General features: G+C 37.8%; 5 protein-coding genes across 12 annotated transcripts in view; 1 reads left to right on the forward strand and 4 right to left on the reverse strand.

Moving 5' to 3' along the window:
* The window catches only part of LOC100749745 (G protein-activated inward rectifier potassium channel 3), a 42,934-nt gene extending 30,556 nt beyond the window's left edge, over window positions 1-12,378 (reverse strand). The window contains exons 1-2 of one of the 6 annotated variants that reach the window (XM_024369389.2): window positions 6,497-8,072; window positions 5,334-5,393 (exon numbers count right to left, since the gene is read on the reverse strand). In XM_024369389.2, the coding sequence (XP_024225157.1) occupies window positions 5,334-5,393; window positions 6,497-6,669 (233 nt within the window). In that variant the 5' untranslated portion in view covers window positions 6,670-8,072. Of the gene's footprint in view, window positions 1-4,981; window positions 5,056-5,333; window positions 5,394-5,847; window positions 6,307-6,496; window positions 8,073-12,097 lie in introns of those variants that run through there. The other 5 variants (XM_024369390.2, XM_033322328.1, XM_024369398.2 and 2 more) reach the window with 5 other exon arrangements.
* A 1,165-nt stretch (window positions 12,379-13,543) lies between these two features.
* Window positions 13,544-25,324, forward strand: part of LOC100740002 (coiled-coil domain-containing protein 137) — a 30,167-nt gene continuing 18,386 nt past the window's right edge. Inside the window, exons 1-4 of one of the 3 annotated variants that reach the window (XM_033322345.1) lie at window positions 13,544-18,278; window positions 19,709-19,927; window positions 19,996-20,641; window positions 20,712-20,922. In XM_033322345.1, coding sequence (XP_033178236.1) covers window positions 19,851-19,927; window positions 19,996-20,641; window positions 20,712-20,921 — 933 coding nt within the window. In that variant the 5' untranslated portion in view covers window positions 13,544-18,278; window positions 19,709-19,850 and the 3' untranslated portion in view covers window position 20,922. Of the gene's footprint in view, window positions 18,279-19,708; window positions 19,928-19,995; window positions 20,642-20,711; window positions 21,065-25,324 lie in introns of those variants that run through there. The other 2 variants (XM_033322347.1, XM_033322352.1) reach the window with 2 other exon arrangements.
* Window positions 18,391-19,113, reverse strand: LOC105681198. Its single transcript, XM_012389365.3, has 2 exons — window positions 19,031-19,113; window positions 18,391-18,859 (listed from the first exon to the last, which is right to left on the reverse strand). Exons 1-2 carry the CDS (start codon window positions 19,049-19,051, stop codon window positions 18,473-18,475), a joined length of 408 nt encoding a protein of 135 aa, XP_012244788.1. The 5' UTR covers window positions 19,052-19,113; the 3' UTR covers window positions 18,391-18,472.
* On the reverse strand, window positions 21,108-22,733 carry LOC100740203 (BLOC-1-related complex subunit 5). Its single transcript, XM_003485092.4, has 2 exons — window positions 21,952-22,733; window positions 21,108-21,874 (listed from the first exon to the last, which is right to left on the reverse strand). Exons 1-2 carry the CDS (start codon window positions 22,263-22,265, stop codon window positions 21,379-21,381), a joined length of 810 nt encoding a protein of 269 aa, XP_003485140.1. The 5' UTR covers window positions 22,266-22,733; the 3' UTR covers window positions 21,108-21,378.
* Window positions 24,056-24,606, reverse strand: LOC105681057. Its single transcript, XM_024369408.2, has 2 exons — window positions 24,321-24,606; window positions 24,056-24,287 (listed from the first exon to the last, which is right to left on the reverse strand). The coding sequence occupies exons 1-2, from the start codon at window positions 24,433-24,435 to the stop codon at window positions 24,082-24,084; spliced, it is 321 nt and encodes a 106-aa protein (XP_024225176.1). The 5' UTR covers window positions 24,436-24,606; the 3' UTR covers window positions 24,056-24,081.

Below are 25,324 nucleotides of genomic sequence, written 5' to 3' on the forward strand. Positions count from 1 at the left end.
CAGCTGTTGTCATCTCGCAAACATCGGTAAATTCGATTGCTCCCTAAGTGGTCCTGGTCCCATAGGCTTTTTCGCCAACGTGAAAATAAGTATTACGAAATCTGATATCCAAATATTTGCTTGATCCTGTTTCATCCGAGTCACCGACGTTACGGTAAATATTTATCGAAATGTTCGTAGTGAACTACAATCTTAACAACAGGTATTGTTATATATTCTTTGTTCTTTTTTTCACGCTGAATTCCATTTTACAATCAGACTCTTCCACCAGCTATAGTTCCTATCTGATTATTGTATTATTATTTAATCGCTAAATTCATAGCACGTACTGTTGATCGTTTCATTGCCGGACTTTTAATTATTGTGATTAAATAATGGGAGAATTTATTGTAACATGACTTCTGTAAAGATTTATGCTGTGATATATCGTGACAGATCCCTTACATTTGTTACAAATCTTCTTAATTCTTTATGTCCCGAGTCATAAGGAATCTGAAATCTATCTTAAATATACAGGGTGGTTGGTAACTGGTGGTACAAGCGGAAAGGGGGATATTCTACGCGAAAAAGAAGTCGAAAATATAGAATAAAAATTTTTCGTTCACGGCTTTGTTTTCGAGAAAATCGACATTGAATTTTCGCTCGGTACGCGTGCACCTTATCACGTCTCGTTATAACGGATCTCACTGTAGATCGTTGTCTCGATGGAAAAATTAAAAAAAAAAAATTAAAAAAACAAATTTTTATTCTATATTTTCGACTTCTTTTTTCGCGTAGAATCACCAGTTACCAACCACCCTGTATAAGAATCTTTTCGATATATTTTTAAAACTTGTCTTCCGTCCGCAGAACATGCAGAGCGATTTCGTCAAAACTTTGAAAATATTTCGAATATGAAAAAGCAATATGACGATAAGTAGAGATCTAATAAGCTGATTGACTATTATCGAACATTTAAATAGGATGTTCCCCAAGCCAAATATTTCAGGAAGTCGATTATCCCTTTTTAACCATTCAAATTCTACGAAAAGAAAAGTATTAAAAAACGCAGACTATTTTCCATGCAAAGATTTGTAATGCAAATTCGCGCGTACTCTTTTGCCACTCGGATTGAAGCTACAACGTAACTTGCAAATATCATAATATAATAATATCTCTCGATAATATAATAATAATTCTCAGCTGTGCATCGTTAAAACGAACCAAGAGCAGTCTGAACAAGGCAAACTGATCGGTTGATCCTTCCTAAAGTTAACTTCAAGCATTTTGCTAAAAATACACCGATTCCGATTCTATCTCCGTGAAAAGTCATCTTTGCTCACGGTACAGGCCTATTCTATTCGCAGATCTCGTTCGTCGAACGTCAATAACATTCGTATTGCGAAGAAATCGATAGGTTTCAGACATATTAAAATCGATTGTAATCCGAATGATAAAGATTCATTTGATTTTGAGCGATCGATAAAGAAACGATCATCGAGAGATGTCATTCTAAGAAGAAGATTTATAGCAAGTTTTGGCAGAGAATTGGACGATCGGAGACAAAGTGGATGTTTCAAGTGGATATCAAAGTTAAGCTAGATACATTAAAATTCTGACGTTAGCTGAAATACAGCGTAGAGTACGCAATTTGGCAACTGATAGCGTCTCGGTATAAACGAATGCTCCCTGTGACGAACGAGGAACACGGTTCGCTATAACGTTCGATGATGCCGTAGAAAAGAAATAGAAGATCTCAGAATATCGAGGTGATACTAGATTTTATAATTAGAGCGATATTTCGGTGTTATAAATACTAACGCGGAACCCTACCGATACTGATCAAATCAAGACATCTTCAATGCTAGTCTCGGTAGCTTTTAGAACTTAATTCTGGTCAGGTTTGAAAGTTTCAAGCCTGTATTCAGGCCGGTCAAAAATGTACAACTTCGAGCTAGAAACGTTTACAGACTCTTAAATATTAATATTAAACGTTAAAATTTTCAACAGTCGGATACGTTTAAAAGTTTAAGAAACTTCAACCGGGAACGTTTGAAAATTAAACAATTCTAACTTGAGAACGCTGGGGAATCTAGAAGTTTGAATTCAAAGTGTTCAGAAATGAAAATTTTGTTATTTAATGCGTTCGGAAATTTGAACATTCGAAATTGAAGCGTTCAAAAAGTCCGAAATATGGATTCAAAATATTTATAAATTGCAACATTTTTGATTGGAAGCGCTCGGAGAAATAAAAATTTTGATTGGAAGCGTGAGAAAATTCGCAAAGTTGTACGCAAATCGCTCAGAAGCTCCAAAATATAGAGTCGAGACGCTTAAAAATCGAAAACTTTGTTATTCAAAGCGCCGAATACTTCGCAAAGTCAAATTCAAAGCGTCCAGGAATTCGCAAAGTTGAATTCAAAGCGAAAACGCCAAAAATTCTCATTCGAAGCGTCAGAAAATTCGCGAATTTCAATTCAGGTCGTCGAAAACGACTTAAAATTCCTACGAATGTTGCTCGAATTCTCCGCGTTCTGTCCATTCCTCGGTATATTTACCAAAAATGGATCTTGCGACGTTTCCAAATCCGAGCTAGCTGTCACGGAGAACCGCGAGTTCCTCGAACTTGAAAATTCGAACTGGCCAAGTAATTCGAACTAATTTTAAGTTACTCGACGTAATTAAGCAACATTCGCGACCGTGTAACGCGAATGGGGAAGAACCCGCGTCCGCGGCTATCCAGAGTTTCCGGGGTGATGTTGTGAATTCCAGGGACAGTAGCCAGACGACAGGCGCGTGTATTTCTGATCGAATCAGCCAGAAATAAGCAGACGATGGTGCGGAACTCGGAAAATTCGTTCAGCCAGACAGAATCGAAATTTAGGAACAGTGTTTACATAGACGCGTTGCGTAGCCACGGATTATTGAAATCTAGAAACTCGTACGAAAAGCGTTAAGGTTGTTGGCAATGTCCACATGATCTCTTTGAACTTGTCTCTTTTCCCTCGCCCCTGATACACTTCGCCACGAGTCAGGCGATTTTCTTCGTCGAACCGACGCGTCGCGTCCGCCCGACGTCAGAGTTGATACTTGGACGTGGACGCCGAGTGGTAGACAGGATGTTTGTCTTTCGGATGTAGGAAGATGATGAGAGAGCTTCGTTTGCTTTGTTATCGTACATTAATAGAGGTGTCTCTAATGTTAGGAATATCACAGTTCAGCGTCTTTCTTAACGCTGGAACTGTTGGTGATTAAATGTGAATAGAAATTCAATTATTTAAATATGGAAATTCAATGTGTCGAAGAAATATTAAGATGAAAAACGGAAGGAAAAGAAAGGGAGCTTTTACTCAGACACTTAGTCGAAAATAAAAGATGCAATTTTATGCGAAATATTCTTCCTGAAGCGAATTGAAAATTTCTGAATTGCATTGAAAAATGACGAGCCGGTTATTTTCACCATTTCCGATTCATTCCTCTTCGTCCATTTAATACATGTATTCGTTTTATGTATATTTAAAAGTAATCGTTGAAAAATAATTTACCATTATTTAATTATACTTTTTAATGGAAATTGTTCCTTTGTTAATGGTTTAAAACGATATGACTATTTAAAAAGGCTTAACATAACAAACTTGTCGTTATTCGTCAATTTCTGATGAAGATTTTCATAGAATGAATTTTCGGAGGATTCTCTATATTTCTTTTTCTCAGTTCATTTTTCTCTTTTGAAGATTTTTTCGAAGAATAGAAATATCTTCATGGATGAGAGATCGGAATCGACAATTATGGTTTATCGACTAGTTTAAGTGGTTAGCTAGGTCTTCCAACTTCCGCAGACGAACGAGAAAGCGTATAACCCGATAGATTCGGACTTTTGGTACTGGTTTTCTCGAAGAGACCTAGACCGCGGTTCGATTTGGCTTGGTCCGTTCGTCTGGCAAACGACGTTCTAAATTCGTGTGCTTCGGTTCAGTTTCAACCCTGACATATTGACCCGAGATGAAAATAGATCAAGACTTCCACACCTGTTCGGGTTACTGTTACTGACGAAGCTGGAAAGTCGGAGAGATTTTTTCCCTTCGAGAGGAACCTGTCCGCTTTAACGAATCCTGGGGAAAACTTGATAATTTGAAACTTCATAACCTTTGACTCTGACGCTCGTGGAGGATTCGCGAGATAATTACTCGAAGGCAATTGTGTGCTCTGCTTACTTTCTTCCTTAGCTTTTTCACCAAAAATCTACTAGAATTTTACTAGCCGAGGTGTCTGCAATTAGCGATGCAATTGGCAGTGACCCTGCGTGAAAAAGTATTTGAAAAACTGTTGAAAGTATTTTCCACTCTATCCTTTATTTTACTGAATTTTACACCTGATGAGATTTCTTTTATCAGAAGGTAATAATCTGTCGTGTATAAATATTCCGTTTAATTCCTATGTTGTCGATCGTCAAATGCGATAAGTGAAGTTGCTGTTAAATTGTTTATTAAACGCAGAGGTAAATGTCAACCTGAAGGAACGACGATTATCAGGGACAGTAACTAGATGCAGAAGAATTGGATAAATATTTCGAGTAAACTTGATCAAACACGGATCCTCCTCGATTGAGAAAATTGTATCCTACATCCTCGACGTATTTATTCGCGTACAGTCGCCTTTCTGCCCGATTGAATCAACAGTTACACCCTATATCATATACTTCATAGCTTGGAAAACGAATCTCGTTAGGTAGTTGGATGTTTGCGTCCAATTTTCTATGAGTCTGTTAATATTAAGGGTTTATAAAAGAGGATATGAACATTTCACAGGTAATTGATTGGTAAAACGATCGATTAGGAAATAGAGAGTTTACAACGACGTTTCGAAAGGCCGACCCACGCGGTTCGTAAAACGGAACGATTTAGAGCAGACGAGAAAGTGCCTGTGATTATGATAACTAGCCGCAATAAACCTAATGATATAAACCGTTCAGAGAGATTGTTGTTTAAAGAACGTTACTTACGAGATGGTACGAGCCTTAACTCGACTATTGGAAGTCGTCCTTGATTCAGACTCTTTCATCTTGGTCCGAAACGCTACACCAGATGATGATGATCGTTGTACCTATACTGTTTTCAGCGTTATCCGATATTTTATGCATTGCAGCCATTTAGTATTTTTATGCTAAGTGCACTTTGTGCTTAGATGCAGGAAAGCAACGCTTGCCACCACGGAAGACTAGATTAGAATTTTTGCGTTCAATTTGCATCGACATAGCTACTGTTCAGCGACTCTTCCGCATTTTTATGAAACAGTCTACGAATCAATATCGAAACACGATCTTATGAAGACGGATAATGTGCGATGTTACTTACACGGTGTTGTCGTAACTCTTTGTTGGAAATACAGTCAATCTCGAAGGTGCTTCGTGCATACTATAAAAATACGTGTTTTCATTAGGACAAATCGTATTCTCGTTGCAATAAGTGTTTTATAACGAAACGTACGTTATTCCATAAAGATATTTCAAAACAGATCTGAAGGAAAAGAATTGCATTCGAACGATCTTATTATTTCGATTGGTAGGTTTCAATATTTCGTGGAGATTTTGCTTTGTGCTTGAAACTAACTCCGAAGTTAGTTTCTCTGGCAAAAAATAATTTGCACCTTGCGGTGAAACTTGGAATTCCATTCCGATCGATTTAACGTCACTATAATACGACGCAGACGAAGACTTTCGTGATTGACCGTATTTTTGAACTTTTCCCAACAGATTCTTTGATATCATAAGATCATTATAATAAGAAAATAGACTTTTTTAATGTATCCAGTTTTTTCAATGAATATGATCACTCTTATGTAATAAAACGTGCAATAGAAGCGACATACTTCTGCAATTCTTCCCTCCAAGCAGCTTCCCCTGACGTGGTCGCCTTAACGACCAGCATCGACACTTGAGACAACGCTCTCCGTAGGCCGGATAACGCCATTCCCTCGCCCAAGTGGATCTTTCCGGATCCCGAGGAACTCGGTGAAAGTGTTTTTAACGTCGATCCATCCATTCTTTCTCTTCTTCTGCTTTTCTCTCTTCAAAGGACACACCGGATTTTTATCTCTCACTCTATTCGTGCAGATAATTATTTTAACTGGTCATCATTGACCGATCGATCGGATTAAATATCATCTTTCTCTCTTTTTTCCTCTCTTTCTTTGCTTTGCAACGTGACAACGAAAGGTCGGTGATCGGTAAAAATAAATGCTTGTAGATCTAGCCACACGCGTGGACTTTGCTATCTTATTTAGTGCCAGCTACTCGCGATATGTGTTATAAATAAAAAAAAAAAAAAAAAAAAAAAGTCACTATAATACGACGCAGACGAAGACTTTCGTGATTGACCGTATTTTTGAACTTTTCCCAACAGATTCTTTGATATCATAAGATCATTATAATAAGAAAATAGACTTTTTTAATGTATCCAGTTTTTTCAATGAATATGATCACTCTTATGTAATAAAACGTGCAATAGAAGCGACATACTTCTGCAATTCTTCCCTCCAAGCAGCTTCCCCTGACGTGGTCGCCTTAACGACCAGCATCGACACTTGAGACAACGCTCTCCGTAGGCCGGATAACGCCATTCCCTCGCCCAAGTGGATCTTTCCGGATCCCGAGGAACTCGGTGAAAGTGTTTTTAACGTCGATCCATCCATTCTTTCTCTTCTTCTGCTTTTCTCTCTTCAAAGGACACACCGGATTTTTATCTCTCACTCTATTCGTGCAGATAATTATTTTAACTGGTCATCATTGACCGATCGATCGGATTAAATATCATCTTTCTCTCTTTTTTCCTCTCTTTCTTTGCTTTGCAACGTGACAACGAAAGGTCGGTGATCGGTAAAAATAAATGCTTGTAGATCTAGCCACACGCGTGGACTTTGCTATCTTATTTAGTGCCAGCTACTCGCGATATGTGTTATAAAAAAAAAAAAAAAAAAAAAAAAGAAAGACTACGAAGACACAGAAAAAATCTGTGTTTCTCGAACAACGACTCAGTGTTGAGCACGCTTAGAATCCAACTCGTATTTCGACCCGAGTTGCAGCGGAATTTCGGCGTCTAAGTTTAAGCCACCTTCGAGCGGGGGGCCGAGAACCGCACCAGCGGATGCTCTTAAAGCACAACGAATAAAGAACTCATCGTCAGAGCCAAATATCGCAGCCTGTCCAGAGCCATTGGAAAATCCAGATCAATCGTTTGCACCACATCCGCTTCTCGATCTTGCCGCGTTTTCTCTGCCCTGTGACCCCTTCGAATCACATCCTCCGATCTTTTCGATATTCCCGCGCACACTCGCTTCTATGTTCACTTCACTATGTCACTTTCACTCACAATAAAATCTCCAAATCGTTCACTTCACACCGATTTCCCTTATATTTTATCCTGGTGTTTCTTAAACAAATTCGCCACTGTTCGTTCTCATCTTTTATCGCGAGAAGGGAGGAACTCGTTTTCTGGTGGGAAAATGAAAAAGAAAAGAAATTTCTGGAGTAACTTTCACGAGGCAACGGGGCACTGATTTACGCACTTTGCCGGACTATTTATAAGAACGTCGCGTCACCGGGTGAAATCATTGAAAAAAATCCAAGGTAGCGCGGAAGAAGAAGAAGAGGGAAAGGGGCGCTGGCGATCGTCGACTAAAGTTGCTGAGGGTGTTCGTCCAATTATCGAGTACGTTAACGAACCGAGGCTCAGCCGACACTGAAACGATTCTACTTCGACCCTTGCTCTTGGCGATTTCCCTTTTGTCTTCGCGCTAGCCAATTTGGCAACGTACGGAGAATCCGTAAGATTCGTTCCATTCGCTAGAGATGGAGCCTCGATGACAAGAGACACCGCACCGAAACAAGTCGTTGCACCGGTGCATCATTTATATTTGTCGAAACGTCTCTTCATCAAGCTTTCGGATAAGCTTTTCGCCATTGGCGATGCCGATACGTTTTCATGACCGTGCAGATTTAAGGGTTCTGTTTAATTGAAATGGACTGGGAATATTTATGCATTTATGACACGTTTAATTGATGCACGAGTTCAGTACTTTAACGAAATTAAAGCAGCAAATTAAAGTAGTAGATGACAAGCAGTAGATTTAATCAGTTAGCTGTTGCCACCTGTTTGAAAAGTGTGTGCCTAAATATTATTAGACTAATATTATTTATATAGATTAAAAATTATTAAACTACATATCGTACACTATATAAAGCTTTTTAATAATAATAGGTATAATAAGTAACAAGTAGTAAATACAAGTAATGCATCATACAGTAATAAATGCAAATAATAAGCAACACGTACTAAATACAAATAATGAATATAATAAATAACAAATATAAGTACTAAATTGACTTTGATAAAATTGATCTCGTACAGTGATAAGTACAAATACTAAGCAACAAGTACTAAATACAAATAACGAGTAACAAATAATAAATACAATTGGTAAATTGATTTTGTATGTGATTGATTGGTAAATGGTAAATTGATTTGACAAAATTGATCTTGTGCGTTGCACAGTGATAAGTATAGATATTAACTAACCATTAGTTAATACAAATAACGAGTAATAAGTAATAAATTGATTTTGTGCTTTGTGTGTAATGTAGGCATCGATAAACAAGTAACAAATAATAAATCGGTTTTGATGAAATTCATTTTGTAGATTGTATCCTCCTTATAAAAATATAAGAAGAGACATGTTTTCAACTATCGACAACTGACCTGCTTAAACAGATCCGCTTCGTAAATCGGTATAAATGAAATGCAACAGGAGGAACAGAAATTGTTCTACTAAAGGATTAGCCGAGTAAATGGATTAGATTTTTCAGGTTTCACGTAAGAACTAGTTGAACTCGAGACATTTACCACACCCCATCTGTTTCTCTAAGATAGTAGTTCCGTTAGAAAGAAGGAATTCAAAGTCAGTAAAATATGGACAGAAGCTATGGACTTAAGTATGGAAACTTTCACACATCAATTAAAACGGATGCGAATTCCGTGCAATAATTCTTGTAGATAGATCTGCCACTATAATCAAGAACGCTAAATAGACCTAAATTAATAATCGATAAATGCTATTACGTACCGTAACCTATTGTATACCGAAATCCATTCTTCGATCAGGACCAAGGCCACCAAATGTGCAAATATCGTCGGACCTGTGATAATTCAAAGCAACTGTCAAAATTTAGCACCGACTTTACCGTTAAGGCCGATACAATAATCCATAATATACGTATAAAAAAAGATCTCCTGTTGTAGCATGGAACACAGCATCTTTTCAGTCAAATTTCGTAGCCTCTTCGATCTAGTTATATTCAATTGAAGACGGAATTTTTTTTTATCACGAGGCCAACTACATTAAATGCGTATTATACTTTTCACGTTATATAAATTATCCATTTCTGAAGATTTACATTTCTCATAAACTCACAAACATTTTCGTCTAATAATTCCTCTGCCATCATAAAGGAGTGAACAATCAACATTTCTGACCAACAAAAACAAACTGGCTCTTTGTATGCAATACAGTGCGATTAATCTTCAAAGATCGAACAAAACCATTCGTACGACGCGAGGGCGGAGTAAGAAACCGTATGGTACCGATACGTTGCTTAACAAACATCTCGATTAACCTCAAGCGAAACGTCGTGGTTTTTATGGTGCGCGCGTACGCGGCCAACGACGCCGGCGTCAGGATTATCTGTTTGAGGCGTCTTCCGCAATTAGACGGTTCTATTCTCGTCCCGAAAAGCAGGATTTCTGCCGATCGTGGCAGGGAAACGGGAACGACGCTATTTTCGCGGGGTCGCGAGCCACGTATTGTGATCCAGTTTTCACGACGAACGACGACGCGTCGCGTCGCGTGTATTTTCGACGGCGCCGCCGAAAATCGCGTTGCGTCTTCCACACGCAATTATCGCTATTCTCCGATGGATCCTCGGAAGATCGGTTCCAGATGGATTCCCCGCTGCCTTCGATGGCCGTGTGAATTATTTTTGTTTTTGCCACGTTCGAGTTTCGTGACGTTAAAAGCGGAACGTTTCTAATGTGCAATAAGTTATCCGTGCCTTGGAGGATTCAACGAGAAGATTATCGTAAAGAATACAATTCAACAGAATTTGAATAGAATTTCAATAGTTTTCAAACTATCAAATTATTCAAGAAAATTATTCAAATTAGATGTTCTTACAAGTTTTCTAAGTTGTACAATTTATGGTGCTGACCTCATAGAGAGGCTAATTAATAATACCACAAGTGCTCAATGGATTCGTTCTAAAATAAGATTAGGAAGAATAGATTGCCCGGCCATAAAATCCATAGTAAGAAGGAAAACACCAGTTCAACCAATTAATTGCAACCTAACTTATCGCCACCTGTTTGAGAATTCGCATTATATGTTTTGGCTTAAAATTTAAGGGCTACTTATATTCTTTTCTATTGCTAATGAAAGGACGCAATGGTCGAATATTTTCTAAATACGTTTTTGGAAAATTTCATCGAAACATATTTATTAAAACATATTTGTTGAAACATTTTATTAAACATAGAAAAATATTTCTTGTTAGTGCGTGCATTCTCTGAGTGACCTCTGAATAATTTCTACGTTTTACTCGACGCTAGAACTAGGCACGGCCAACGTGTAAAACTTGTATCGTTCGGATCAAATGGAGAAGTGTACGAACGAAATCTGTAACACGAAGAAAGGAACAAGCTTCGTTTACAGTTATACACTGTAGAATTTTTATGAAATATTACGAATTAGTTATTTAGACCGTCTCAGGCTTTGTATTGTTACATAAGTTTGTTTACTATTCAAATCTGTGAAAAAAGTCCACTTAAAATCTGTAAAATGTCTATGAAGAATTATGGACCGATCGTTTCTATTATTCTAGTGGTTCTAGCTTTTTATCAGTTTTTAGTTCCCCTTTTGTTTCACCATCTTTTTGATATCTTGCAAAAATTTCTTTTGCGTCGAATCGCACAAGCAGTTTGGTTTCTCCGAATATTTCGCGATTCCAACAGAGGAAGGACGAGATTATCGTAAAGAGACCTCGCTAACTGCATCGTTGAAAGTTACGATATTGCTCGCCAAGCTCTCATCCACCTATATCTCTCGTGCAAATAGTAAAGGTATACTTACAGAAAATGGAGAAAAACGGGAATTCTCGGTTTTCTTAAAAACCCCTGCGTTTCCATATTTCGAGTTTGACCAGGAAATACGTATGTGTACCTTCCTTTGAGACACTTGCGATTTTACGTTTTTACTGTCAACGTGAATAGGTAGACGTGGTTACAAGTATAACGAACATTGACCAATCGTCGTAAGTTTTGCAATTTTTCGTTAAATTAAGTAATTAAGATAAATATCGTTATTCCTATTTCGCTTAAATAGCTGGTAGAGAATAGTTTAAGTATGTAGGCCCAAGTTCAGTGCCGGATGTATAGATATGTACAAATCTCCGCATATATACGAAAAGATATTTTTAACGTTCTTCGTACTCTTGCAACAATTTCATGCAACGTTATTTTTCAACTATATCACTCGAAGCGGAACGTAGACACACGTACGAGGAAGAAAAATTAGAAAATTCGTTTGTTCGAGGGAGGACCTCCTCTTCGAAGCTAATTCAAATTATGAATTAATTTCCTACAAAATTATACACCAACCATAAATAAATACGTATTATCGAAACATTTTAAAACGCATGAACGATACAAAAGTTAAAAAATCCATCTGGCCAGTAGAGGTTCAATTTTTGTCTTCGGACCGGTCCAAGCTATAAATTTCGTTCTGTATTATTTAAAAAATCTCATAAACTAGAATATATACATGGAAAGAAGTTAAGAAGTCCACCTGCTCGGTGGAGCACTACTATTTCCCTTGGAACTGATCCAAGTTACCAACTAATTTCATACATAATATTATCCTTCAGTCGTATAATTTAAATATTCTTACGATATATACACGTTTAACATATATAATAATAAAATCTATAATATAATAATATTAACAATAATGATAGTATAATATATCTGTATATCAGGGAGTAAGAGATAAATAAAAAAGAAATATAGAAAATGACCTGCTCAGTAAAGGGCCGGTCTCCCCCTTGAAGCTGATCCTGCTGAATGTCCTTCTCTGAAAGTTGCTGAGAATGCCGCGTTTCTGCTTCTCGTTGTTGCCTCTTCCGGCCTCGTCCGTGGAGTCATCGCACACTTTTATTGCAACCGCGGTCGTAGGAACCGTCGAGTTCACCAATAACTCGTCCAGTGGCACTGTGTTGTTGTCGGTGGCGATCGTATGCTCGTCCGATTCCTCGTTGGTTCCTTCTTTCGTCAGAGAACCCTTTTCAGTCATGAGCATTTCGTTCAACGATCTCGATTTCCCTCCCGTGTCTCTTTTCTTCTCCTATTCAGAGTTTCTTCGCCAAATTCACCGACGCGATACAAAGAAGAATTTCATGCCGCGTTCGAACAGAATCTCCAGAAACCGTCGGCTCCTCTGTCTAAGCACTGGTTTCCACGATATTCAAAGAGGCCGCAGAGATCTTCGGCGGCTCTATTGAAACGCCGTATCCCGGAAAAAGTCAAAGAGGCTCTAGAAAGCATCGATCCTTTTGTTAAAGCGCCGAATCTCACAAAGCTCAATGAGGATGATAGAAATTTCCGATTCTTCCGTTTGAACACTGACTCCGCGATGTTCAGAGATGCTGCGTGGATCTTTGACTTCTCTGTTGGAACGCTCTGTATAAATTCAAAGAGAATCTAGAAACCATCGGTCCTTGCGCGAAGAGAAATTGAAAATTCAAATCTAGAAATTTCCGACTCTTTTAATTATCCACGATATTCGAAATTTAGAAATCGACGATCCTTTTGTCAAGGCGCTGACTGATCGACGATCGTGTCGTATCAACGGCGACGAGAATCTTCTTTTTCGAATTTGGAAATCTGTCGAACCACTGGACCCGACCACGTCCGAAACGAATCCAGGAATGGGCAACTCGTTTTACCAATTAATTTTGTCTCTTTCGCAAACGTTTCTCGCTTATCCTTTGCCACATCATCGTACGAGAACCTCAGCGAAGATTTAGAGTGACAGATTTTTGAACACCATTGAACGACGAGATACGAGACGGTTGTTATCCGTGATCATGAGGTTTCTAGAATGATTTTTGTCGCCAGCGTGACTGATTCATAGATTGTAAATCGAACGATAATCCGAAACACGTTCCTCAACGACTAGCACCATCGCGTTGTACGTCAATTGAATTTACGATTCGCCACGAACGCCACTCACCTCTTCCCAGCGAAATCATTTCCAGTCATTTTTCTATTTCATAACCATATTTCCTGAGTACGACGTATATATACAATTTTCTATCGTCAAACCGGTCAGCACCGTCAATTATATTTGTTGGGTATAGAATAGAACCATCGATAACACCATCGTACTGTCGCACAGGTTCGTTGTACAATTACGTTTTAAAGCAACGTTCTTTCATTTGCAATGCAAAACGAACACTTTTTAGATTCACAGTAGTGTCCCGAGTTTCACGGCCACGTTAAAACGTCGTACGATTTCTCGTACAACCGCGACCGTATATACATACGCTATCATTTATTCTCGTCCCGTTTCGTCATCCTTATCACTGTTCCGCATCCGTCGACCACGATCACCATGATAATAAAGTTGCTATTCACATTTGCGTGGCAATATTTTGACGAATAAGAAAGGGAAATTAATTTCCGTTGCCGGCTCTGTGCGATTAAGTTTTGCTGTAGATACTTACATGTGCTGTTCGTCGCAAGTGAACGATGAAACACAGAGAACAAGAACCGTTCCTCGACACGACGATTCTCAGATCGACGAAGTAAGAGAAATTTAATTAACTTGCGTACACCGACTAATGTATCAAGTTCCGAGGATAATGTGCGTAATCGAAGTTTCTTCGACGAAGATAGCACTTTGGCTCGCAACTAACGAAACGAGTAACAAAAGCACTTGCGCAACGATCCTCGGCTTGATAAGAGAAAAAGCCTCTAATTTTACTAATTCACTGTCCTACAATGTATTAAGTTTCACTTTGAATAGTTATACAACCGGTCCGAGGTACCTCTTCGTCACGACTCAACGATAGCACGTTGGTTTAGAGCAAACGAAGCGAGCAACAAGCGTATTTGTCCAGTTGTCGGCGTTTCCGTGCGCAGATTGCACGCTATTTCCAGCAACCGGGTACACGGGGCCGGCTCGCGATCATCCTCGTTCCGAGGATCATTCATAATTCTTCGCGACGGGTTCTCCTCTCCTTCTCTGCTCTAACGTTCGCCTAAGCACCGGCAAAGTGTGCACCACGTCCTGCACGCGTTGCATAAGAATTTCCTCGCGAGTCACGCGGTTTCGTATCGACGAACGCGATCGTTTCGCCTTCCTCACGGGTTTTATGATGTTCGAAGTGGATCTAGAAATCCTCCTCGACCACTGGATTACGCGATATTTCAACGAGATATAGAAACGAACAATTTTTCCAACCACTGGATTTTCTATCCGCTGGTCGTACGTTCGAAGTGAATCCGCGAATTGTCGAAGTTTTTGTCAAAATATCGGACAGTCGGATCTTGCTTCTTGACAATGACGATCATTCTTCTAGTTCAGTTGAATTTCACGTTGAGAATAATTTAGAAGCAGTATCTCGATGATATTCAAGAATCATCTAGACATCTGTGATCTCTTTTTAGAAGCGCCACAGTGTTGGAAGAAGATCTAGAAATCAACGATCCCTTTTTCCAAGCGCTGCACGTCACTAGTCTTCGGAAAGAATTTAGAACTCGATAATTTGTCTATCCGAGCGACGTTCTAATCGAAAGAGGATCTAGAGATCGACGATTCGTTCTTTTAGACGTGAGATTCCACGATGTTGAAAAAGCACCCAGAGATCGAAAATCCCATCTTCGAGGCGCTGGGTTCCGCGATGTCCGACGCGAGTCCAGAAATTTTCCAGCCTACTATCCAAGTTCAAAGAGGATCGAGAAATCGTCGAGGCGCTGAATTCAGGATCCACGAACTCGTCGATCAATTCCACAATGTTCCAAGAACGTTCCCTCCTCTTCGATTCTCCTGTCTGGTTTCCACCAATATTCGCCAAGCATCGAAAAATCCTCGATCTGCCTGCCAAAGCGTCGAATTGCACAAAGTCGAAGGAGGATCTAGAAATCATCGATCCCTCCTCTGTCGAGGCACCGAGTTCCAAAAGGTTTCAAGAGCATCCAGAAGTCGTGGATCCTTGCGTGGAGGCGCGTCCGATTGCACGATGTTTCGAACGAACCGGAAAATCCTTCGAAGCGCGAAAGTTAGACGAGGTACGAGGAGGATCTAGAAATCGTGGATCCTCTGTTCGAAGCACTGACCGATCGGTGGCTCGTGGTCGGCGAAAACTCGCTCGGAACCTGTCAACGCGAGAACCACTTCTGAGATTGCGTGCGCCGCGGTATAAGCGAAAATAATCCACGCACACGCGCGCGCGCGGGCGCGCGCGTTTGCACACCCACACTAGCCAAGTAGAATGTGTTTTAAGACGGTGTGGCCGAACGTGTACGCTACTTTACGAGCATTGTTCAATGTGTCACGTGAACGTGTGGAAAGGTAGGCGCGAGCGCGCCTATCAAACTGTGAACGTATATATTTAGATGTGTTTATGCGTGTGTATGTGAGAAAATACGTCACACTGATACGCGTGCCGCATGGAAATAGAGCCGTGTGCGAATGTACTGCTAGTAGAAGAACTTGACATGTGGGCAGAGCTACAGATAAGATTATATGAAGCCGCTCTAGCCAACGTTTTCGACCTGGATTTTTATTGCAATTTTTATATTATTCGTATTGCGTGTAGGTTCGCTTTTCCAAGTTTCGTCGGTGTATGCGTCGTTACGTACAACGATGTGAGATTGAATTCTATTTTGTCGTGCAATAGATACACTGTGCCACTCAAGGTACGACGAAAATCGAGAAAATATCACCCTCGAGGTTGAAAATTTGCCGAGTATATACGAATTCACCTAATTCCCAAATAGACGGAGTATAATTGACAAGGAGGTTGTTCTATATCCGAAAATAAGTCGGAAACGTGTGGTACAATTTTTTCGTCCGAGGCTTCGTTTCCGAGAAAATGAAATTTTCAAACGGTATATACCGCTGTTTTCTTTAAGACGAGGCCACAAGAGAAAAAGTTGTACTCTACATTTTTATATTTAGAGTAACCTTCGGCCAATCGTCCACCTCTTATCGGTCTACAATCAGCAAAAAATACATAGGTATACTTAACAAAGTGTACTTAATATACTTGTCAAATGTGATCACCTAATGCATGAAACCTCGAGCGTAATTTTGTTATCCTTCGTTTTATTTCGTTTCACAGAATCCCCTCTGAACTTCTCTTACGCCGCAAACGTTAAAAATATACACAACGAAGCATCATCAACGACGATACAAATGAAATGAAGAAATTGCGATGGAGAGCCACGTCAAAGGCTTAATTCTAGCAGAATATCTTCGACTTTAATCAGGAATTTAGGTCCACGATGTATACGAGTTTCGAGGTTCACGACAGCTTCAGATTGTAGGTTTCTACGTATAAGAGGCGATCCTGGTAGTCGGTGCGTGGGTATTGCTGGCAAGAACAATTGGATTGTTGTAAGAGGATATTTTTATAGCTTTATGCACGGCATTTTTAATACGGATGAATAGGAAATGGGAAGTGGCGGTGAGGGTCGGTAGTGGGAATTCTGGAAAATGGCTTCTATACGCGCAACTCTGAGATTGGCCTTTGTTTGATGACCGGGGAAAATCGGTAGCTGTGAAACCGTTTTGCTTGTTACAACAAGCAACTTTGCGCACTCCTATACGCCTCTAGTTAACACGTGCGCTCTCACAGCTACGAGCTTTGTTGATCCGCTACGTTTTCTTGGTAAACAGCTCTAGAAGGAAAGCGTATCGGCGGGAAATTTTTAAATAATATCATGGAAATATAACGCATATTTCGCAAAGAAATCATTCACAGGCTCGATTGTATTTAGTTTCTCGCCACCAGCTATTTTCCCCGCTCGTTTACATAATTACTCGCTCACGCTAGCAATGACCCATATCGTTTCCGCTCTATGAACAGTTTCCTCAGTTTCGTTCATTTCTACGATAAAGAGAAATCTCTGGAAATAAATTGGAAATGTTCAGATTGCGATAATCCGGCTAAGTTAATTATAGGAGAAATCGAATGGTGCGTTTGTCGAAGTTCTTCGCTAATTTCCATGCGATTGGCGGCGAAAATAGAAAAAGAAGCGCTATATACGCCTTCTTGTTCGCCAACACGTCAGTACGTGTCACACTACATTCTCCTGACTGGCGTAAGCGGCACAAGTGGCTTTATACATACATATGTATGCAATGTAAATAAGCGTGTACGTAATGTAAGCGGCGCGCAAAAATACCCGTAATACTAAATTATCGGTACAAGCGGTAGCGAACTGCGTTGCCGATAAATCTGCACTTATTTTAATTAATCCCGTTAAAGAACGTGAAAGTCTTGCCACATTGCCAACACCGTGTACCCAGTCGAAGCGTCTTAGGTGCCGATTGGAATTTAATTTAGACGAAAATACAAAGTTATTCGTTCGTGTAACCGTGTTCTGTTCCCTTTTTAACAGACAGTCCAAACAGAATTTATTATCGACGTTGTATCGCCGCTTCTATTATTTCTTTCCTGCTACCTGTTAAATTCGTAAGCGTTATTATATCTTGCATTTTAATCTACGATTTCGAACGGTTGTATAAGTCTTGTATAAGTCTAAGGTTGTGTGAGTCTCTTTTATTTTTTGATGGGGAACTGGTTACACGTCCTGGAATCTCATAAACGGAACGAGTTGGATAAATAGCAATAGAAGGCACGAGTCCTCGAGCAAAGATCCACGACTCGAGATGTTCGTTATTTTTGTTGCAATTATAAAGATAAATATTCATCAAGCCGCTTTCGTACACGTGCCGCCATCTGGGGAAATGCAATAAACATTTGCAGATGGCGCTGCGATAGCTTTTAGAATTTGAAGCAGTTCGAATTCGCGGTTTCGTAGTCGGAATAAAGCTTCTTACGAAAAAAGCACGAGTTATTACGAAACATTAACGAAGTGGTTTGCAATTGTGACAAATTGTTAATCTATAGATAGAAGAAACACATAAGTAACTTTGAAACAACGAAAATTTCCAGGAATAATACATAGGTGTGTAACACTTACGTATATATATGTACATTTATCTTCGTTGTAGCCTATTTCGATTATATAGTAATTGGAAGAGATTCAAAATTGCAAGACGAGATTAATGAATAGCCGATTAAATTAACATAAGGATTTATTGTCTAAAATTTCATCATTTTATATGTACATAGATATATACAGTATTTTATACAGTATTCTTAGTCTTTAGTGATATTTTTAAATCTGAGTTCCATGGAAAGAAACGCTTTCATGTTAGGATCTTGTACTTTGTCGATGATTAATTTTTGCACGTCCACTTCGCTTTCTTCAAGTACCGCGCTTAATTTTTCTGCGTATTGAATCCATACGCAATTTGCGCATCCGGACATACAACAATTTGTGGGTTCCGTCAAGTCGTCTATCGACGAGACACTATTATCTTCGTTCTTTTCTTTTTCTTCGGATGATAACACTGATGGTGTTCCATTGATATATTTTTTGGATATGGAATATATTTGTTGACAATTACATTTTTGGTTTCTGGCTATTGATCGAAAAGGTCGAGCTAGGTTCATTCCTGTTAAGATTCTACCTTGTAGATATAACTAGTTGTAAAAAAAGGAATACGTAATAAGTATTTAATGATAGAATCGATGTTAGTTGTGTAGTTAGCATTAACGATATACAATAAAATGTTTTAATGCGATAAATTATTAAATAAATTTGTAAATGGTTGATCGAAATGTTTAGTAAAACATTGGACATTATCTCCTAACCTCGATGGCCACTGCAACCATAGGCAACAGATAACATAGACTTGAACTTAATGAATTCTTCGTGTCGCACGTTTAAGAGCCCTCTTACGATTTTAATATAACTTTTGACATTACCGACTTGGTAACGAAACGCATCGGCTAAATAAAGAATTCTGTACCTCGTTTGTGTTAAAAAATATTATATAAATTGTTAATAAATATTATATAAATTATTATTTAAATTGTGACAAACCAGATGATAGGGGTGGATCATACATTTTATTTTAAACTATAATTTTATAGACTTAATATTCAAAGTAGCTTATTCGCATTCACGTTTCGAGAATCATCGTAGTAATATTCATTCGATACGACGATGCAACGTCTGAATAATAATTACGGTCGAACCGTGTTTCGACTCGTATATATATATATACAACATCCGTTATTATTTAGTACATCACGTCGTGAAATATATTCGCTGTTTCTATCATAATTATGTAATAACTTTCCTTCTATAATCCTCCGATAATCTTTCTTCAATTTAATAATTCGTTGTTCAATTTTTCACTAGATTAACATATTAAAATATTCTCGTTGATTCGTTAGTATTAAAATAATCAAAACTTAAATTGATCACATTTAGCATAACTGCAACAATGTTATTTTATCTTTATCTACAATTTCTTTTGTTTTTAGTTATATTCTATAATTGAAAATTAAATACATATTTTTGTAATCAACGTTCTAAATCAAACATAAAGTCGCGCGTTCAAGCAGACGACGCGACGCTACTGTAACGACCACGTGAAAGCTGTGTCTCGTTGTTTATCGTAGGAAAATGGGTCGGAAAATTCCAGGAAAAAAGCACAGAGGCGTAAAAGATCCTCTTAAGCAACAGGCAAAACGACTGGCAGAGTGAGTTGTGTGTTAGATATGCTTTATTCTCGAATTATTTACATAAGTTAGTGAACTGCCTATTATAGGTTAGAAACAAAGATAAATGCACCGCCAAAAAATGCAGACGAACAAGCTATACCGAAAACTTTAGAAAGAGTAGTGAAATTGAAAGAGGCAGTGAAGTCAGGGAAGATAACCAAAGTCAAGAAAAAGAAAAAGAAAAAAAATGCCCTCATATCTGTTGGCAATAACTTGTGCTCTAAGCCTTTACATCCAAAGGCTAAACCAGATAAAGTTGTTCCTGTATTTCAACAGAGACCTGGTGAAAGTGAGGATAGATTTTTGCACAGAGTTAACAGGGATACTTACGCCTTTATTAATGAAACTGCCTTTGAGAGGAAATACAGTGTTCAAGTCAATCGAAATCCAAATACAGGAGAGATAGAGGGGCTTTCGAAATGCGAAAAAACTGAGTTAGATGAAATTGACATGTTGAGGTCAAAGCATAAAAATATTAAAAAAAAGAAGAAAAAGAAAGATACTGATGAACCTAAAATGAGTAAGTCGGAGAAGAGGAGAGAGAAATTGAAATCCAAGAAACAAAAACAAATGGAAGAAAAAGTAGATGAATTTGATACTTTTAAAGATCAAGTTAAATTTGGAGAAGTTGCTCATGAACCACCTCAATTAAAAGTCAGGCCAAAACATGCTGACAATATGAGTACCTTTAAGGTAAAGTTTTTAATACAATGTCCTTTTTAGTTATATAATGCTAATAATATTCGCTTATTTTTTGTTACAGCCTGGAAAAAAGAAACTGCTTCTTCATTCAATACTTAAAAAGAGTGAGAAGACAAAAATGGGGACTAAGAAAACAAAAGCCATAGATAAGTCAGGAAAACGCAAGAATCTACCAGTTGGAGAAAGGAGACAGTTAGAAAAACAGCAAAGTGATATCATAGCAGCATACAGAATGTTAAAAGCACAACGGTCGGCTGATGTTAACAACTAGGGTATGTAAATAATTAAAAATTATGAAATGTTTTTATGTATAAGTTTTTTATATCGACATATGAGTAGGATGCTATGAATCATTTTGTTGTAATCGCGAATTTGTTTATTTTTATTTTAATAAAATGTACAATTCTTTCATAATATATGTATTTTTGAACTTAAACATCACATTCTTTTTATACAATTATACAATTATTAGGGTTAACATGAAAATAGATGTATATATGTATATATATATATATTCTCATAGTCAAGATTTCTGTGCAACACATTTATAGGTACTAAAAATTCTTCCATAGGGACTAGTAATAAAGATTCATTGTTATTAACAAAAGAAACAGAACAAATTTCTAACAGTTCTTGCATTGAGTCAATTCAGATCATCTTTTAGCACCAGTGCAGTGTACTTATAAATTTTCTTAAGCTACCATTCAATATACTCTTTAACATTGATTTTATCCAGTAGTCCATACAAATGGTTCTAATCTATCCTCTACTGGTAAAAGATTGTTCAAAGTTTCAAGGCTCTCCAGAGTTTGATTCAGAAGAGAATGACATTTGGTTAGTTGTTTACTAAGCTCGTGTACTTTGTTCAGTTGTTCAGCAAACTTGGCAAACTTTTTTTGCCTTTCTGTTGCTAAATTAAGTATCTTTGTCACTTCTGGCTCGATGTTGATACATAGAGTAGATTGTTCAGCTGCGATCATTTGAGCATTAGTATTAAGATGATGTTGATACCTAGCACACAGGTTAAACAAACCAATGGGATTGAGTCTTTCCAGCACCTCCGGATCTCTGACACCTGGGGGCAAATTGAGAGTGCCACGCATAATAGGTAGGAACATGGGAATACTTTGTAATTTAACCAGATCAGGATCTTTGTCAGCTGTTGGATCTTGCATAGCTGGTTTCACTACTACTATGTTATGGATTTTATCAGAGGTAGTTTTTCTGTAATTAGAAATTACAAATTTATTATTCAAATAAAATATATTACTGAAAAATAAATTTTTAAGATAATATGTTACCTGTAGCTACTGGAACTTAAACTATTTTTACGTCTAGATATATCTTGCCCACCAAAACTTTTGCCTCTATATAGCTGTGACTGTTTATTTGTCATCTTTGGTGAATCTCCAATAGGTCTATTCACAGTGTAAGATATATATGGTAGATCAGAATCCGAACAAATGCTTGCACCAGGACTGGTACATCTCGGTGGTGTGTCTTCTGGTACTCTTTCACGATTTGGTACACTTTTTCCACGTCTCAATGGTATATTTCTTGTCCTGTTAGCGCTAGCGTTGTGCGTACCACCTTGAGAGCTCTGTTCCGATCCCATCCTATCTGGTTCTTTTAAAATTTTCCTCTAATTCTTTCGTAAAAATCACATTAAATATATACACACTTCTCTAACAATCTACATTAATCTGTCTCCACAATGAAAATTTCGTACGGTTATTTTGTCATTAACGATACAGACAGTTGATGTCAGGGATAATTATATCAATAATCGTCATGTTAGATTTAAGGCCATTTGACGTTGCTCGTTCTTGTATGATGTTTTAATTAACGCCGCGTTCGAAGTGTACATTTTTGTTCATCTCACAATTAAGGAAGTTCATAATAATTAACAATGATAAAAACAATTTTTTCGATGCATAATAAATCTTTGATCGTGCCTTGATTACGTTGTAAAATATTACTTAAATAGTAACAGTATCGAATATCGCTATAATACAGTCACTCCGATATCAGTTTTCCGCTCCTATTGTCAAAAAGTCATTTACTTTCAATCATTGATTGTTCATGCGGCTAGATTTCACGTGTCGTGGCTGTTCTTACGGCGAGGACGCCATCTGTTAAAATTGTTCTCGAAGTTGAAAACACGGAAATTGTTTTTGCTCGATAACATAATTTCCTGACATAATTTTTACGGATAGAATATATAGAAGAATGTAAGTATTATATGTTTTTCTTTTTCTTTTATTTTTGAACGAATTTCTTTCCATTTTTAATTTTAACAAAATAGCATCTATAAATTAAAAGAGTGATATTTTAAAGAATAAAAGCTGCAGTACATCGAGTACACGATTTTGTTTTCGCTGTATATTTCGAAACTTTATTTAACGTTTACTTTATTCTCTGGAAGTTAGTAAGAGCTGTTAACACAAACATACGTTTTATTATCGCTCGGGCAGCGATATATAAATCGCTGGGCCGCTGACACGGTTGATCATCGATTTTATCGGTTCCATTTTCGTATTTCCGACAAGTGTTGCCTAAATCTTTGATAACAGCCAAACACGTTGCAGCTGCCTTATGAATAGATAATAATTCTTTTTTTTCATATCTATTTTTTTTCTACACAAAAAATAGATAAGAGTATTCATCTCCTTTTCGTTAAATATATAAAAAAAAGATATCCCATTAATATTTCCACGAACCGCAAAATTTATCCTTATCCAAATCAAAGAAATCTTCTAAAAAAAGAAAAAAAAAATTGTCTTATCCTTTTCAACAAAATCTCTACGAGATAATTTAAATATATTGAAAGATTCGCTCCATGGTTTTATTAAATCGTAATATTGGCCGGTATTGCGCAACATGGAAATTTTCACATTCTACTATGGGTGCAACGATCCTTATATACCAGGTTTGGATTTTATCCAGACTTTCCTCGCCTCGTGTAAGTTCGCCAAAGATATCAACATTAAATTTACATTGATTCTCGGCGTGACGCTGTGCATACCGTTAGGCTTCATTTTTCCCTAAGCCTGACACCAGAAGTTCGCGTTGCTGAAGCGAATTCTTGTGCAATCGCGTTTATATGTCAACGAACGACATTTTCTTCGCCGCTGAATCGCAGAGTTATCGGCCATTCGGTGTTATGCCCCGTACGACTATTACGTATTCGCGAAGATTCACGATTTACATTCTCTTATGTTCTCTTCCGTTTATTTCGTAACGTTTCTTCGTTCATAGGATTTAATTTATAATGGAATTATTAGTAACGCAGTTATCGATATTTGCTTCGTACAAAAAGTTACAAGTATGTACATTTTCTATGCGATATCAGAAACGTGAGAAATCTCTTTGGTCCAGATTTGGATCAAATTTCGTGTTGTTATTTTTGTATTTATCTTTGGATAAATCTATCACACCGTTCTGAGCCGAAAAACCTTTATTGCACTTTCTTGCAGGTCCTTAACTTCCTTTACGACTTGCAGGTCGTAAACTTCCTTTAATTTATACCATAATTCATGTGAAGGTTTGCAATGCTTCACATGACATAGCTCACTCGAACTCATGGTAAGAATAATATCGATTCTGGCTTTACCATCCTTTTTATTCCGTAAAGAGGTTTCATCCGCTGCTTCAGGTTCAATTATTGAACCATTCGCATATTCCCACAAGTCATCTTTAATGAGTATTGCCTCCATTTGCAATTTCCATGTGTCGTAATTTTCTTTATTTAGCTTTCCAATACTTAAACTCGCCCCGCCTGACATTTTTATATTCTTTTGATAACTGTATTATCACGTAAGCAATTATTATATATTCGATAAAGCGCTCTTATGATATTCAACACTGAATCATCGATCACGCACGTTTTTTTTTTTGTTTTTTAGGTTATCTTCTGCGCTCCTCGATATTATTATTAATAATATTTTCAATAAAATAATAACCTGGGCCCATAAGCTGTTATTATTTCTGTATTTAGAGATAGGACCACAATAGCTATTATTTTATTTTTTTTATAAATCTATCATACCGTTCTGAGCCGAAAAACCTTTATTGTTCTTTCTTACATGGGCTAACATCTTAAACCTATCGATTAAATCTATCGATTGTGTCTAGAACTATCTTCTAGTTACTATTTATTGTAACTAGCGCATCTGTATATGGATGGCAAGCGTAAATTCACGTTGTTATTTTCAACATTTCGTAGACTCGTAGAATAGGGAAAAATAGTAGATGCGTAGTTCATCTCCGTTGAAATTTTCGTGTAAATTTTCACCTGAACCTCCTTTGAAATCTTCACAACAACCTTAACATTGGATGAGGATTTGAGCGAAGGAGATCTAGGTAGAGGTTTCGCTGAGAAAAGTACGTACGTACCTATTTTTGGCTGTTGTTCGAGTCTGCGAAGCTTCATCCAAGCCGGAGCCGGACCTTTCGCGATCCTCCCTTGTTAGTTACAATGTCCTACCTGGCATTCTTCCATTTTTCAAGATACATCGAAACACTTGAAGTTGCTCGTTTTATATCTCCAGTAAAGTTATATGCTACAGGCTGTTACGAAGCAAGGTGAAAATAATTTTAATTAAACGAAGAAACACGAAGGTGGCACGAACAAGGTTTCTGGTTCTTTTCAGTTTCGAATCGAGGGGCGGGGGG

The sequence above is a fragment of the Bombus impatiens genome, unplaced genomic scaffold (genome assembly GCF_000188095.3).
Source record: "Bombus impatiens unplaced genomic scaffold, BIMP_2.2 scf_0036, whole genome shotgun sequence".
NCBI lineage: Eukaryota > Metazoa > Arthropoda > Insecta > Hymenoptera > Apidae > Bombus > Bombus impatiens.

What these genes read in the sequence shown, in the direction of transcription:
- LOC105681198 (XM_012389365.3), bottom strand. Translation starts at nt 19,051, where the DNA reads ATGGTTGCAGTGGCCATCGAG. An exon ending in TGGTTGCAGTGGCCATCGAG is followed by an intron (nt 18,860 to 19,030) that starts GTTAGGAGATAA and finishes TTTTACAACTAG; the next exon opens with TTATATCTACAAGGTAGAAT.
- LOC100740203 (XM_003485092.4), bottom strand. Translation starts at nt 22,265, where the DNA reads ATGGGATCGGAACAGAGCTCTCAAGGTGGTACGCACAACGCTAGCGCT. An exon ending in TTAAGTTCCAGTAGCTACAG is followed by an intron (nt 21,875 to 21,951) that starts GTAACATATTAT and finishes TTCTAATTACAG; the next exon opens with AAAAACTACCTCTGATAAAA.
- LOC105681057 (XM_024369408.2), bottom strand. Translation starts at nt 24,435, where the DNA reads ATGTCAGGCGGGGCGAGTTTAAGTATTGGAAAGCTAAATAAAGAAAAT. An exon ending in CTTGTGGGAATATGCGAATG is followed by an intron (nt 24,288 to 24,320) that starts GTTCAATAATTG and finishes CAGCGGATGAAA; the next exon opens with CCTCTTTACGGAATAAAAAG.